Source organism: Sciurus vulgaris (genome assembly GCF_902686455.1).
Source record: "Sciurus vulgaris genome assembly, chromosome: 2".
In the NCBI taxonomy this organism is placed as follows: domain Eukaryota; kingdom Metazoa; phylum Chordata; class Mammalia; order Rodentia; family Sciuridae; genus Sciurus; species Sciurus vulgaris.
In genome coordinates, this window is record NC_136462.1 from 82,259,256 (window position 1) to 82,276,529 (window position 17,274).

A 17,274-nucleotide genomic window follows, 5' to 3' on the forward strand; every position below is an offset into this window, starting at 1 on the left:
GTCCTGCTCTTTTTTTAATCCCAGCTATTTTCCATAAAAATTTCCACCCTCTGTCCTTGTGTCAGGGCCTCCTGGAATCACCCTGGTTACAGTACCCTGCTCCATGTCCATAACCCTCAGGATGGGCAGTCCTGTATGGCCTACCTGCCCTCAGTCATTTTTATTAATTTTTTTTAATTGTAGACACACAATACCTTTATTTTATTTATTTTTATGTGGTGCTGAGGATCGAACCCAGAGCCTCAGATGTGCTAGGCAAGTACTTTACAACTGAGCTACAACCCCAGCCCAAGTTATTTCTTGACTCTAATATACTAATGGTCTCCCACCAGCTCATGCTGCTCTCCTGCTGAGGAAATGTCACAGGAAGGAGAGATGACATGACATCACCAGCAGTGTGGGGTCTGGAGTAGAGCCAGGTAGGGCTGTACAAGGGAAAGCCCAGGGATTCAGTTTAGGTGTGGAATAGGGGTTCATGATTCTCCAATTCTTAGGAATTAGAGTCTTTAATGCTAGCATGGAACCAGATGGAGTCTTTTCTTTAAGCAGAATGAGTACAAAAAATTATTTGAGTTCCCTTGCAGTGTTTCAAGCTGTGTAATACCGTACCCACTTTGGGGCATCTCCGCGGAGCACGCCCATGTTGGAACGCTTCGTCTTCCAGCAGCAACATTCCGTTCTCATGGATGGTAAATCTAAAGTCAAATGCAAGAATTGACCTGGGCATTGCCTTTTGAATATGTGGATTTCTGATAAGTTGTTAAAAAATCAGTGTGCTCACTATTTCTAGACAACTCGGCTTTTAATCAGCTTATGATACCTAAGCATTCTATTACACACAAAAGTACCTGGAAAATACCGTTTTGTGTATAGCCCTTTACATATTTTACTTCCTCGTTATTATGATTTGTTACCAAGTGTTTCCTTATCTTTTCATCTTCAGTGGTGTCATAGAAAACAGTAGCTATCACTTGTTCATTTTGCTGGGAAAAAAGGGAAAGTAAAGTTCCCTTTCTACTTTTAAAAGGGAAAGTAACTTAGAATATCTCAGAAAGAAATCTTATAAGCAAATGTTGCAGGAAAAAAACAAATCAATACTTTAGATGGAACCTTAGGAAACTGATATTTGACTATATATATATATATTAAAATCACAATTTCATACAGTTCAAACTAATAGTATATGTAATCTCAGGGATCAATGATGGTTGCTTATGCTTTTTTCAATATTCTAGAGTTAATTTTTAAATGATTTTATTTTATTGTATATGGCGATTATTTTTTAAATTGAAGCACATTAATTTTTTAATGATATTCTACATATAGGGTTGAGAGTTTTTTCTACCCAGATATGTTATCAATAATGTAATTTCCCATGTGAGGGATTTAGATTATTTTGTATATTTTAGTTTTATTAATAATTATATAATATTTGCCCAAAAGCACATGATACTAAATTAACCTTGAGAACAAATTTTTGTACTAGAATATATTTTTTTTCTGAAAAATACTCTTTAGTTTGATAATAAGAGAAAAGTACATTTACCAAATCATTAGATTTCTCTAAAAAAATGTTAACCTGTATTGTCATTTTTATTAGTTCATTTCAGTTATATATAATATTGGGGTTCATTTTGACATGATTATATAAGTATGGAATACAAACTGCTCCATTTCAGTCCCCAGGGCTTCCTCTTTGCCTCCGGCCTTGTTCCTCCTGCTCCCCTTTCTTCACTGGTCTTCCTTCTATTTATTGCATGTCTGCTTTACCGATATACATAAAGATGGAATTCACGATGGTATGTTCATATACATACATAGCACAATTTGGTAAAGTTCATTCCACTCTTCCTCTCCTTTCCTGTCCCTCCTGCTTCCCCATCAATCCCCTTTCTTTGTTTCACTAATTCCTTCTATTTTCATGGGATTCCTACCCCCCAACATTTTTGGAATGTGAAAGTGTCAAGATCTTTCCTCTATAAAATATGTAAGCAGGTCTACCCTTAGAAAGAGCTTTTCTCCTACAATTTTCTCATACAATTATCTTAAAAATTGTATATTTTACTCTTATCTGTTTTTCTAAAAAAATTATTGAAATATTCAAATCCATTTTAGTTACTCTTTTAAGGTAAGTCGTTTTTTTTCCCTCCAAGTTTGGTAAGTTGGATCAACACCACTTATTGACAAATCATCCTTACCAGACCTGTTTGATGTGGTCCATTGATAGGATTCTCCTTCAATCAGACCCTTACTAATATTTATTTCAGATTGTTCTGTTTCTTTAGGCTTCAGAGTATTTTCTATTATTTCCTCTGGATAGATCATCTTTGCTTCTTTCCCTTTCTTGTTCAATCCCACAATCCTTCAGATGTTACTACAAACTCTTCCAAATCAGATGCCACTGTTATGAGGTTTAAAAGTTCTCCTAACCCTGGGTTCTTTTCTCCACAGAACTTATTTCCATTAAACATACCCAGTTACTTGATTGCTTACTTAATGTCTAGCTTCACAACTAGACAAAACACAACGTAAACACAGGGTCTGGTTTATTTCAGAATGTGATGCAGAGCCTGGTATATGCCCTGGAATGTATAGTTTTTCACAGAATAGCTACTTTCTTTGGTCGTTTCAGATAACATAAAGGAAACCAATGAATAAAACAAATTATTCTCCGGTGTCTGAATTTATATTCTTGGGACTTTCTACCTACAGACAAGTGCAGCATTTCCTCCTTGCCTTCTCTACAGTGTTCTACCTCACCATTGTTCTGGGAAACACCCTCGTAATGATTACAGTGACTCTTGATACTCATTTACATTCCCCCATGTACTTCCTTTTAGGAAACCTCTCATTTATTGATTTATGTCTTTCTACCTTAACGGTTCCCAAGATGATGTCTGACCTGTACTCTGGACACAATACCATATCATTCCAGGGGTGTGTCATGCAGATTTTTGTCCTTCATGTCCTGGGTGGATCTGAGATGGTACTCCTGGTAGCCATGGCCTTGGACAGATATGTGGCCATCTGCAAGCCCCTCCACTACCTGACCATCATGAGCCCACGGATGTGCAGTTTGCTTCTGTCTGGCGCTTGGCTTATTGGTATCATTCACTCGGTGATTCAGTTAGCTTTTGTTGTCCATTTGCCTTTCTGTGGTCCTAATGAAATAGATAGCTTTTACTGTGATCTTCCCTGGTTTATCAAACTGGCCTGCTCAGACACCTACAGCATGGAGTTCATGGTGACTGCCAACAGTGGGTTCATTTCCTTAGGCACCTTCTTCTTGCTGATCATCTCCTATATCCTCATCCTGTTCAGTGTATGGAAACGCCCTTCAGGTGGCTTGTCCAAGGCCCTCTCTACCCTTTCAGCTCACATCTCTGTGGTGGTTTTGTTTTTCGGACCGTGCATCTTTGTTTATATGTGGCCATTTCCCACAGTGCCAGTGGATAAGTTTCTTGCCATTGTGGACTTTCTGATCACACCCATCCTGAATCCTGCCATTTACACCATGAGGAACAAAGACATGAAGCTGGCAATGAGGAGACTGATTAGTCAGCTCCTGGGTCTGAGGAAAATCTCCAAATAACTCATGAGAACACAAGTTACTTATATCTTCAAACCACCCAAGTAATATGAATACTTATGCAGTTATACATAATTTGAGGATATCTGACAGATATTCAGAGTGTTATACTTACTATCCTACTAGGCCATATATGTCAATTATTCTAAATTGAAAAGTCAGAAAATCTTGGATTGTTTTTTTCAAAGTAAACAGTGATTCATGTGATCAATTATTTAATTTCTCATTTGTGGAGTTTTTTTTTTTTTTTCCTTTGGTACTTTAAGATTTTCAAATACACGCAGTTCATACTTTTGTGTGGTTTTTGTTTCTAATAGTCCATAAAAAACACCTTGAGAACTTTACAAAATTCACACCCCAAAATAGTCTAGTCATAGAATCATAATAGAAGCTGGCATGGTCTTCTATTTATGGATCAAAATACTTTCTCATAAAAAGACAAATTACATTTACTTTTTTAAAAACTAAAGAGCCACACACTCCATGTTTAATTTTGGGTTCATCACCTTATAATTTATAATGAAAAATGCTTCTCATTCTTCACTGCAAAAGATATGTCTTTCTAGAATTAAATATTTTTCTAAATTAGTTATTTTGAAATATTCAGAATAGATTATTGATTATGAGGTTTCTTTGATGTAGCACATCAACTTTCCATTTAGCATGTTATTTTCAACTAAGTTATATTCCTGACATCCTTTTATGGAAAACTATTGAAAAAAGTCTATGAAAAATTGCAAACTATAAACTTACAATCTGATGAAAATATGGTCTCAAAAACCAGTCCAGTTACATTAAAATTTATTAGAGGCAATGCACTCTGAAGGTTGAAGAAATTATGAAATACAGAACTCTACTTTTATTTAAACCTAGGATGTGAACTATTAAGTTTAAACTTTGAAAGTCAAAAAGTACATGAAATATAAGGATTTAAAACTCTGAGGGATAAAAAATGATGTGGGACAAACAAAAAAAAATGATGGATGGGAGTGTATAAGGGGGAACTGACAGATGAAAGAGGAGGATGAAAGGGAGAGCTCACAGACGCAGTGCCTCATGGATTAGGACGAAAGCCACTGAACTTATTCATCCTACATCTAAAAATTTATACTCTTTGGCCAACATTTCTCTTTATCCCACCTGTTCTCCTCTCTGCTTCTGAAACAAGTTTGATCTTTTAGATTCCAGATATAAATGAGATCATCAGTATATCTTTCTCTTTCTGATTTATTTAACTTAGCATAATTCCTTTGAGGTTCATCTGTGTTGTTGCCAATGGCAGGATTTTCTTATTTTTATGGATGTATAGTATTCCATTGTATATATCATCCAAAATTTATGTGTTTATCCATCATGTGAACTTAGGTTATTTCCACTTCTTTATTATTGTGAACAATGCTGCTAAAAACATGGGAATCCAGATGTTTTTGTGTGGTGCTGATCATTTCCTTTGGGTATATACCCAGAAGGAGGGTGTATTTTTACATTCTTTCTTTGAGCTTTTTGAGGAACCCAGAGAGTACTTTCTGTAAGGGCTGTACCCATTCACACTTCTACCAACAGCATAGCAACCTTCTCTTTTCCTTTATTTCACCAAGAGTTGTTGCTTCCTGACTTTTTGATAATAGCCATCCTCTCAATTGTGTGCTGATATTTCACTATGGCTTTTATTTACACTTCTAAGCTTTTGGAGAATTCTAAGTTGTGGATATCTCTGATCCAAAATTATTTCTGGATCATATAATCAGTCACATTTATATTTTTCCAGATCATGATTATTATTTTGCTGCTTAATATTTTTATTTTAATGGATTTAATGAATTCTTATTAGTCACATTAAACTAGAAAGGACACACAAAGTTAATTTTCTTCCAGATGAATTCACCCCATTTGCAGAGCTAATAGGAAAGAGGAGAAGAAAGCAAAAGTTCTAAGAGAAATATTTCCAAAGAACAAACTGATTCTTATAAAATCATCCTGTGGACAAAAAAGATAACCATCAGAGTTATAATCAAAGTCTGAAAAGAATATATCTAAGAAGCAGATATAAACCAGAAGTGTCCTGAGTCTTACGATAACTCCAAAGCAGACTCAAATCCTTTCAGTGCTGAACAGATTGAAATGATCAAATCTAAAACCTCTATGGCTTATACAGATAGAGTGGTTTCTGTTGTGTACAGCAAGTCAGATCTAGTGTCTAAGTTACATAAAATAACTGTATGGAAGAAGCAGGGATGTGTGGCTCAAAAATTAAGCAGAAGCTAGTGAACAGGAGCACAGTGATGGCTCAATTGTTGAAGTTAGCAGAGTCAGAATTTGAGGCAAATTTTATACATTTTAAGAGGAATTTAAAAGCTGAAAAATAGTCTGTCACGGTTTTGCAGACCTGTAATCCTAGCAGCTCAGGTGACTGAGGCAGGAGGATTGTGAGTTCAAAGCCAGCCTCAGCAACTTAGTGAGGCCCTAAGCAAACTAGAGAGACCCTGGCTCAAAATAAAAAATATAGAAAGGGTTGAGGATGTGCCTCAGTGGTTAAGGGTCCCTGGGTTCAATCCTTGGTGCCAAAAAAAAAAGAAGAAGAAGAAAAAGAAAAACATAAAAAGATGTCAAATTTCAATAGAGAAACAATATCTATATAACAGCCAAGTGATATTTTAGAACAGAAAAATGTGAATTATGAATTTTTAAGCTTGTGAGAATAGAAAAAAATCAGTGTAATAAAATACTGATCAAAAGAAATTATACAAACTATAGTACAGAAATACTAAAAAATAAATAAATCAGAACAAAATGAGAGTTGGTTGTAATAACATGAAATGCTCTATAAATAAATGCAAGAATGAAATGTAAAGAAAGAGAAGCAATGTTTGAAGAACTGATGAAAGGTACAGCTCACAGATTCAAGAAAAACAGTGATCAGGAGAGAGAATCACGATTTTGCAAGGTGGCAGTGGCAGTGGTTGGAGACTCTGCTTGGGTTTCAGGATCTGGTAATGGAGCCAATCAGTGCAGGCAGTAGTAAGCTGAGGGAGTGAGCACAGAGAGTACCACCTCACAGTCTTCTAAGCTCTCCAGAGTGAAGCTCACCGCGGACAGGATTCCGTCTGAGAGGGGCCATGGAGTAGTACATGGCAAAAAGCAATAGTTCAACAGTTGTGCAGGCTGGACAGATTCAGCAGCAGGTCCAGGGCCAACCATTAAGGGTACAAGTCAGTGAAGGCCAGTTAATCTCATCAACTGGCCAGCCTATCATGACCCAGGCTGTCCCCAGTGGACAAGGTCAAACCATCATGCAAATACCTGTATCTGGGACATAGGGTTTGCAACAGATACAACTGGCTCCACCTGAACAGATTCAGAGCTAGTGTGGGCAGACTGTGCAGGTCCAGGCCCAGCAGGGTCAGACCGAGCAGATCATCATTCAGCAGTCCCAAACAGCCTTCATCGCTGGCCAGACTCAGTTACAGCAGCAGATTTCTGTCCAAGAGCAGCAAGTGGCACAGATTGCTGAAAAGCAAACCATTGTCTATCAGCCAGTTAATGCAGATGGCACCATTCTCCAGCAAGACATGACCACCATCCCAGAAGGCAGTTTGGCAGGAACACAGATTGTTCAGACAGGAGCCAACACCAACACAACCAGCAGTGGACAAGGGACCATCATTGTTACACTACCAGTAACAGGCAATGTGGTCAATTCAGGAGGAATGGTCATGAGGGTACCTGGAGCCGGCTCTGTGTCTGCTATCCAGTGACTCCCCCTACCTAAAGCAGAGGTATCAAAGAAGAGCCCCTCTGTGTAAACGCCAAGTAGTACCACCATGTTCTCAAAAGAAGGCATGCTCACCAAACTACACATAGAAGGGAAAATTCCAAAGGAAAGAAGGAAATACCTGCATGAGTCTCAGCACTGTTATGCCTTGGCTGGGAAGCTGGTGAAGGTGGACAATTTTTCTCTCCCAAAGAAAAGGATAGTCCCCATATGCAGGATTCAAAATAAGTTGATGAAGAAGCAATGATACACATAATCCAAGTGTCCTAACCCAGGCCGTATGATGAAGCTGATCAAGGTCATGTTCCTTGCAGATGTTTCACACTGTTCCAGGAAATGAATCTGCCCTTCCAATGCAACACTGATGATCACATTCTGCCCCTTTCTACAGGACAGAAACCACTTAGTTTTTAATAAATGACTCAGCATTATAGTTGCAGCAATGTCTGGAAAATTGAAATTGCAAGCCTTTGTCTCACCCTTTTAGTGAGAACCTATTTCAGACTGTTGGTGACATTGACATTTCATGAATTAGGATGATACAAGGAGACACTTGTCAGTCCAGCAGTACATAAGCATTCACGTTGACTGGTGAAGCCAGCCAGCCATCTCATCAGGGAAGAACATCCTTCTCAACCTGAATTGCAATCAGGGAAGCGGCAGCTCACTCCTTCCCTTGGAATCTGGAGAGCATCCATCCCTCTGGTGGGGGATCTCAGGTTGACCAACCGAATAGGCACTTTGTATTCAGATGGTCTCTGAGCACAGAAGTTCCATAGTGTAATATGGAAACAATAAATTATCTAAGACACAACCATCTCATCTGTGGTAATAAGAATCTCTGTCTGCCCAGATGCTATGTTTGTATTTTGGTACTCTAGCCAAGAAAAGTCCAAAAGGATATTTTGGTCTCTGGGGATAAAAATGATAAAATTTTCAAGAACCTAAAACATACATTGCTGAATCTCTTTTTTGAGCTTTCACAAGTTGTGGTCTGCTTGTCTCTGTTGACAGGTCACTGGGACTATAGTTCTTACTGTGGCTACTTTTCAGACAATATAGAGGGTCCTGGAACTTAAAACTGCCTTTTCTTAATAGAAAACGTACTGTTCAAAAACTTCTCTGCTGAAGCACTATAAACATTTGTAGCAATTCCTAAACAAAGAGGCAAACTAAAGATTTTCAAGTATGGGCTTCTTGACAATATCTGGAGACTAAAAGAGTGATTCAGTCTAGGAAGAAAGAACAAAGTGGTCTACCTACCCAGGTGTTGGCATAGAGCACAATTCTCCTCCTGTGGATGAATACCTGGAATGGATCATTAAGATGAAGACTGATTCACATTTATACTGGAACCTTTTAACCAGCACTGAAAAGGAGAATTCTGAGACTGAGTCCTTGACAAAGGACCAGGAAAGCCCTGTTCAAGCATACTGTCCTGGACATTGTCCAGGTTACCTGCTAGAGCTTGATGTGGATGCTGGCTTCACCCCAGCAGCGTTTTGTGCTGGCCCCAGAGAGCAAACATTCTCCTTCTTCCCGTGGCAGCTGATTCTTTGGTGCCAATTTCCATTTGTTTCCCCTTTCTCCACAGGCCTCGTGCAGGAAGGTTTTGCCACTGCATCCATGTTACAGGAATAAACTATAGTCTGGAAGAAAGTAGAGATGCCAGCAGGTCAGGAACTGGGCCACACTTGCCAGAATGAGTTGGAATTCAGAAATCTATTTTGCAGGTGTTGAACTCTGGGAGACAGAACCAAGATGGTATTTCAGAAGAGTTGATGGCCTTCTCTGGAAACAAAGAAGGAAAATCCAACAATTCTGAAGAACAGTTGGGGTTGACTTAAATACCAACAGTAAAGATTGCTTCTTTGACATCACTCTAACTGCATTAGGACAAGAAAAGTAAACCCTTGGAAGAGAAAATCACAAAGGAGAGACCTTAGTAATGGTAGAAATATACGTATAGAGCTATGCAAAGAAAACTGGGAGTGAAATATCTTCCTAGACCCGGGAAACTAGTAATTTTTCTTGCTTTCCAAGTGTCAGAAGGGTTGACTCTTTGGTGAGCTCACTAGAAACTTCTGGTTCTTGTATGTTTCAGATATGAAAATACCCCAGTCTTTTCAGATAATATTAAAAATAATGAGGAATTCTATCTTGTGGTTAGTTGAGGAGTCTAAGATGGAGAGTTTAAAGAGAATTCCTCAGACCTAATGCCAAGTGTTTCTAAAATACTATTTATTTGTGTCTATAAGTTTGTACATAGTAATACCAAACTTGTTGCTAAATTTTTCATGGTTTGCATTTTGTTTTATTTGAAATGAAATGTATCACTTGTTATTTTGTCAATGCATTTCAAGATAATTCATGACCCTTTTATTATGGTCATTTTAGCATACCATAATAGTCCACAAAGTGGGAGTTGACTTTTGGATTTTTTTTCTTTATTACTAGTTCTTTTACTCATTTGTCTGTAACTATAGTGACGACTTCAAAGATACAGAGTGAATGGATGGATGAATGAATAATTGATTTGATACAAATTTATGTTAACTTCTTGAGTCCTTTTTTTCTTTGCAGGATAATTGTAAATATATATATTTTAATTGCACTGGTACATTGAACATGTCAGATGCCACTGGACCAACTGCATTTTCTGACTACAGGGTGCCTGATGATAATGTCTTGAGTTTCTCTTGGGGCTCAACTATATAGATTCCCCCCCAGCAGTAGGTGGAGTCCAAGTGATCAATCATTGATGTAATTTCAATTATTTTTTAAATAAATTCATAAAAATACTAAAAAACGGAGATAATTACAAAGAAAACCATCATAGGCATATTCATTATTTGACTGAAGATCAAGATAAGAACATATTTAATGTGGTCAGAAAACAAGAAACAATACCTTCACAACAACAGCAAGATAATGATGACTCTTCACCAGACAACATAAATGCCAGAAGATATTAGAAAAACATTTAAAAATATCAAAATGATCTTTCAGTCTGGGATTCTATAGTCTGTGAAAACTTTCAAATATGAAGAAAATATAAAGACACATTCAGTTAAACAATAATAAGAAATCTTACCAAAGGAAATCCAGAGAGAGTTTTCTAGCTGGAAAAGTTTTCTCGGATGCAGTAGAAAGGGAATAACCAGGAAGGAAAAATATTATAGAAAATTGTGTGTTAAGACCACAGTCACAGAAGAAATAAAAAGGCAATGTTTTCTGATGTTACAATATTTATAGAAATTATTTAATAAGATTATTAAACTTTTAAAAATTTTGCTGTATGGAGTGGCAAGGAATACTGCAATGATCTACTACAAATTTGACGCATATGTCTTACCTTGTCTAAAGCTCACACGTATTCATTAGTGCTTTGTCACCAAAACCAAAATAATACTCCTCCTGTGCAATTACATATGTCTATAAGGTCAGCAAAGTCACATAGGACAACACTTTCAATGCAGAAGCAGATTAAAAAACTTGGATTTTATTAAACCACATGCTAAAGAAATCTGCAAATATGTTAAAGAAATCCACTCTTCTTACTGAATTTTTCATTACACTTTGAAATATATTGTTATTTATGTTAAAATGTCTTTTTATTAGATTATTTTAAATGAACTAATATACATTTAAATTTTTTGTTTTAATTTCTAGAATGGTAACTATTAATAGATGTAATCTATGTAAACAGAAAGTCTTTGGTGGCCTCAATCATTTTTAATATCAAAATGAATCATGACGGCAGGTATTTTGGGAATCAGTGATCTAGAGTTCCTCTGAATTGCTGATTTCATAACCTGAGATTTACATTCATTATGATGAATGTGAGAATATGATGAGCAGATTATCTGAAAATTTTCAGGCTTTTCAAGAAATTTTGGAAGCTCCATACTTATTTATTCATTTTAAGAAAAATATCTTACTAATACCATAAAGATAATAACTGACTTTTTTTAGTAGGGCAAATTTATGGATCCTCACCCATGGAAGTAACAAAGAAATTCAGACACTATACAGGTATAGCACTGAAGCTTTATTTGATGCTTTATTTATGTGGCTTATAGAACAGCTTACTGTAAAGCTGTGCATGTCACTTCACATCTCAAGACCCACACAGGGCTGAGAACCTTCCTGTACCCAATTGTGGCAAGCCAACTGTGTCCTCAGATGGAATACTTCTTCCCATGGTGCCATACCTTGTTTGATCCAGAATCTTGTGCTTCTGCAGTTCTGAAATTCAAACAGCTCTGAAAATTTTAAGTTCTTTTAGTTTTTGAAGCCTATTTGTTACACAATCTAACCTGGCCTAACTCCTTAATACTCTAATCTAAACTCATGCAAATCTATTTTATTTGTGTTCTTTATTATATCCAAACACACACACACACACACACACACACACACACACACACACACACGAAGAGGAGCTAATATTTCTAACACTATTGGAAATGTTTAAAGGTACCTATAGGATCATAGTATTACCAAAAAACAATTATGAAATTTGAAGTATATCTCACTCCATAGATTTCAGATAAAGGAACATAACTTTGTATAACTTTTCAAAGCACGAGTAGGAATAATTCTTAAGAAGGAAGAATTCTTAAGAATGTTTTGTGAAGACAGGGGAAGTGTAAGGAAGTGACAATGACCAATTGTATTTTTATATTGTACTTTGTGTTCATGTATGAATATACAACAATAAACACTATCAGTATGTACAACTATAATGCATCAATAAAAAGTGTGGGGAAAAAAGAATGTTTTATGAAATGCAGTAATGAACAGTTTACAAACTTTGTACATAATTTACTTGCTTGCTGACCATCTGAACACTTCAGTAAACTGAGCCATTTCTCCTAAAACTAGACATTTTAATCTTACTTTCATAATATTTTCCTCTGCTTTTATCTGGGATAGAAAATAAACTTCTTTAACCCATTTACTAATGGGTTAACTTTGGTAAACACGCCTTCCCACCATAAATTGGGAAATGTATCCCAGTACAGAGTGTAAAAGGTCAGGAGTGGATAATTTAGGAACCTTACAATGAACATTCAAATAATGTAAGATCCTGAGGTGCCCACTGAAACACATATGCTAACATTGTAGTCTCTTCATAGCATTTTTAATCTCTTTGTTTCTTAAGGTATAAATGGCTGGATTTAGGAGAGGTGTGATGACTGCATAAAACACAGCAAGAAACTTGTCCACCCAGGTGATGCTGACTGGCCACAGATAGATGAAGATGCAGGGTCCAAAGAAGAGCACCACCACTGTGATGTGGGCAGTGCACGTGGAAAGAGCCTTTGACGCCCCATCTGTAGAGTGGCAGACAGTAAACAGAATGTGCGAATAAGAGATCAGCAACAGAATGAAGCAGATGGTTGCCAGCACCCCACTGTCAGCATTTACCAAAATTTCTAGAATAGAGGTGTCCATGCAGGCTAGCTCGATCACCAATGGTATATCACAGAAAAAACTATCCAGTTCTCTGGGTCCACAGAAAGGCAGCTTTACAATCAGAACTAGCTGGCTCACTGAATGTAAACATCCAATGATCCATGATGTCATCACTAACCCAATGCACACGTGTCTGTCCATGATGCTGGAGTAATGGAGGGGCTTGCAGATGGCCACGTAACGATCATAGGCCATTGACACAAGCAGTACCATCTCAGCCCCACCAAAGAAGTGTCCAAAGAAAATCTGACACATACACCCTCCAAAGGAGATGGTCTTCTTTTCCTTTAGAAAGTCTGTGATCATTTTAGGGGTAGTGACTGACGAAAGGCAGAAGTCAATGAATGAGAGATTGGCTAGCAAAAAGTACATAGGGGAATGAAGGTGGAGATCAGTAATAATTAGGACCACAATGAAGATGTTGCCTAAAACAGTGATCAAATAAAGGGAAGAAAATGTCACCAGGAAGAAGGCCTGGAGGTCCCATGAATCACAAAGCCCAAGAATAATGAATTCAGACACCACAGACTGGTTTGCTTCTTCCATTTAGTTCAGTACTAAATGCATCTAAAGAAAAAGACAAAGCATTTGTTTTTCTGAATAAATAAGTGTGTGAATCAAGAAGATTTCTTATATATTACCTTTGGAAGTGGATGCTAACATAATCATTTTGGAACAAAGTTTGACATGATCTTGTAACAGCCACACATTTCCACATTCTGTGGCCTAACAATTACATTCTCATTTACATCCCAAAATTCATCCTCACATATGTATACAAGGAGTAATTTATAACAATACCCACTGACATTAGAGACCATGTTCTGAATCATGGCAAAATAAGTATAAACATATAAAATGATACAGAAATATCATTGTAAAATACAATAATGAAAGAAAAAGCATTCAAACTGGATTCATTTGGCATAGCTTTTACAAGGTAGATGGGAATAGAAAAATAGCTGTATACTTTGTATGGATTTGATAAACCTATATGTGAAATAAAAAAGAGAACATATACAATATAAGTAACTTCAAGTGAAGAAAGGCCACGAAACTGATCACAGAAGCATATAAAGGCATTATAAATCGTTATTTGTCACACTGCCATATTTTCTTAGGTGTAATTTGATTAGCAAATTATTAATTGTTATTGAATAAACACTCATGGGTAGTCATTGAAAAATGATAATAGTATGGATCAATAATCATGATCAATGCTTGGGCCTGAGATAAAATATCATTTTTAAAGAGCATTTTATTGTTTAGGGTCTATATTTCAGAAAAAATACTTCTTGTATATAACTTTGAAATGTTTGAAAGAAAATTTAGCATGTTATTAAAGGTCAATTCATTCAAAAATGAATAAGTGAATGAATACTTGTCATGTGAAAAGTGATCTAAGAAAACCTGAAATTGGCCAAATAGTTATATGAAAAATATTCTACACATTGGTAATGGTTCTGTTATTATTGCTCTTGGTACTAATTACACTACATTTCTGTCCACGCAGTTGGTGCATGCCCTCACTGTTAGGTATAATCGAAGTTGTTGATGTTGTTTGAATTAAGCATTGTTGTCAGATACCAGGGATGACAAAAAGAACAGAATTAGAAAGTACCAGATGTGGAAAGGTCTTTCATATTTTCTAGTCAAGACAACAAGAGATCATCAACTATTATCTTAGTTGTAGCTCAGTGGTAGAGTGCTTGCCTAGCACTTTGTGAGGTCCTGGGTTCTATCCTCAGCACCACATAAAGATAAATAAATAAATAAAACTAAGGTATTAAAATATTATCTTAGTGCATTAAAGTTTTTTGGAAACTTCAGATAAAAAAGAAATAGACTCTAGATGCTGTAAGTTACACCCAAAAAGTAGTCCTATCCCTGCTTTTCCACCTTCCTTAAACAATTTTTAGTATGAGCTGAATTACAAAAGACAAAGTATTGATACTAATAATTAATGTAGCAATATTAATAATACCATTACAACTTAGCTTGTAAGCATTCCCAGGTGGTTGAAGTTAATCTCCAGATTCCAAAAACATATATTTATAAAGCCAAAACAGGACTCACCAAAGAGAATGAAACAGGAAAATAAAAACAAAGAAAATAAAATGAACACATTTCTGTTTTTCTTTTTAAAGGTGCTAATTTCAGAGTTATATGAAAACTAACTCCACTTCTCCCATCTGCCTCTCTGGACACCTTCCATATGCCAGAAACTTTCATCCCATTGTCTAACTTACTCTTCATAATAACTCCATGAAGTGGGTCTTATTCTGAGCTGGACTTGGTGTAGCCTGTGAGAAGTCTCAGAGGTGAAGAGTGAGACCGGGTACAAAGCTGTGATTCCCTGACTCTAGCACTTCTGTGGTATTGTACTCCTTAATCTCCGTCAGTTAATTCCAAAAGCATAATTCTATTTCCACGGTAAACACTCACTGTCATCTCTTTTGAGAGATTACCCTCCATAGCCTGCCACGTATTTTCCTGACCTAAATTATCAACAACATTTTTTCCCTGTAGGGAAATTTCTGTTAATTACAGCCACTTATCTGTACCTGGAAATGTCCCACAATCCAGAAACCTGATGGTTCTCAGTCTATGAGAACAATTTTTAGAAATCATGAGACCTTGAAGAAAACATTCATTTTGTTGCTTGAGAGAGTGCAAACATCCTAAGATCTCGCTGGACAAAGAAACCCTTGATATTTCTGGAAGCTCTGTAGCACTTCCAAACCACCCCTATTCGTATGTGGTAAAATGGTCTAAAAACACTGGGAAATTGTGCTACAGGAAAGGAATTAAAGAATGTTAAGAAATGTATAGACTACATCTTACCAGAGAAACAGTGAATCTAACAAGCTTTTTCATGAATAATGCATTGCCTGTATTCTAACTAAAGTTTGAAATAAAAACATATTACAACAAAACAATCTATCTTCTGCGGTGGTCAGTGTTTATAGGAGACATCAAGGCACCTATTTATTGCAGAGAGTAGCCTCTGGGGTAGGGAACTTTCAGTTTACCTATGCTCTGTTCCATTGAGACCTCACAGTTTCTTAGTTTTTCATAATTAAGAGTATCGCCTGATGATGTGTCTGATGTTCAGGTCAAAGATAGAAAGACCTGGTGAACATTAAAACAAAGCTTCTGATGATGAGCACAGTTTGATTTTTTTTATTTTAAAAATTTTATTTATTTTAAAATAATAATAAATTTTATTTATTTTAAAAATAAAAATAAAAGCATTACTTATTTCAGAGCTGGGCTGCCGTGTCTCCTTCCAGATGATCTAGGCTCTCATGAAGACATCATGCCTGTGACAGCACAGCTTGCCTTGAACTGCTACCGGGGTTCAGTGGAGAACAGAGAAATGTGAAGGCCCCCAAATTTTCTGTGCTAACTCAATCAACATTCCAGGTTGAGCATATTCAATAAAAAACTGTTTTACTAATGTACTTCTACATATCAAAACAAAAAGGAAGATCTACCTTTTATTTTCATTTAAAAAGTATTCAGTTTAATTGCTGCAGAGTCTAACAATTTATAGAATTGGAGAAACAAACATAATAATCTGTCACTTTCTCCATTTTCCTATTAACTTTTCACCAGAAATAGCATCTGTCCCTATTTTGACATTTCCTTTCCATTTTGTTGCATTACTATATGTGCACATATCAACCTACATACTTGGAGGACTCCTCTTTCTTTTGTAATGTACGAGACATGCAATGATAACTTAAAAATCCAAGTTACTTAAAGTCAGTTTATGCTTAAATATCTTTCATTCAGTGTTAAAGCTGCTTTGACACTCTAGGACTGGATACTTTGGGTTTTAGAAAACTATGGAGAGAGCAGATTTTCATACCTTGATCTCAACTCCACATAAGCTTATCAAGGAAAGATGCCTGCCAATGTCATATATATGCAGAATGACTTCCTATTGTTCCATTGTTCATTTTACTCTCTCCTAATCATTAGAGAACATTTTCTTTATCTAAACAAACATTTCACTAGTCCTGGGTGATGGGGACACTGGGCAGGTTTCAAGCATTACTAAACTTCATGGTCATTGTCCTATCTGGAACAATGTATGCACATATCCCAGGGAGTAAGTAAATCTTGTTTTTCAACTTCATCAAGTAAAGAGAAACAAGAGCAAAAGAGAGATCCATCTATTAGATTATGGGGAATATTAGTACTATTACTCCCTATAGGGGTGAAGGGGATGGATAAGTTGATTAAACTTGCTCACCTCTCCTCAGGTTAAAGATGGAAGCATGGGAAGTCTTAGAAAACTTGACCTAGATAAACAAGCATTTATGTAAACCCACAAGTTTTGCATTTTGTCTAGAGTGGGTTCAATCAAGTAGATGAAGTTATTTCAAAGGTCTAGACAATATAGAATTATGATAGAGGATGAAGC

At 36.4% G+C, this 17,274-nt stretch overlaps 2 protein-coding genes and 1 pseudogene across 3 annotated transcripts; 2 read left to right on the plus strand and 1 right to left on the minus strand.

Moving 5' to 3' along the window:
* The first annotated feature begins 377 nt into the window (after positions 1-377).
* On the plus strand, positions 378-3,711 carry LOC306653382 (olfactory receptor 4F15-like). The gene is made up of 2 exons (XM_079126386.1): positions 378-419; positions 2,633-3,711. Exon 2 carries the CDS (start codon positions 2,651-2,653, stop codon positions 3,590-3,592), a length of 942 nt encoding a protein of 313 aa, XP_078982512.1. The 5' UTR covers positions 378-419; positions 2,633-2,650; the 3' UTR covers positions 3,593-3,711.
* Positions 3,712-6,717: 3,006 nt separating this feature from the next.
* Positions 6,718-7,631, plus strand: LOC306653672 (nuclear transcription factor Y subunit alpha-like; annotated as a pseudogene). Its single transcript has 2 exons — positions 6,718-7,308; positions 7,480-7,631. The product of its transcript is annotated as a nuclear transcription factor Y subunit alpha-like (transcript).
* Positions 7,632-12,479: 4,848 nt separating this feature from the next.
* Positions 12,480-13,388, minus strand: LOC306653414 (olfactory receptor 4K1-like; the record flags this gene model as incomplete). Its single annotated transcript, XM_079126418.1, has 1 exon — positions 12,480-13,388. One exon carries the CDS (start codon positions 13,386-13,388, stop codon positions 12,480-12,482), a length of 909 nt encoding a protein of 302 aa, XP_078982544.1.
* Between the last annotated feature and the right edge of the window lie 3,886 nt (positions 13,389-17,274).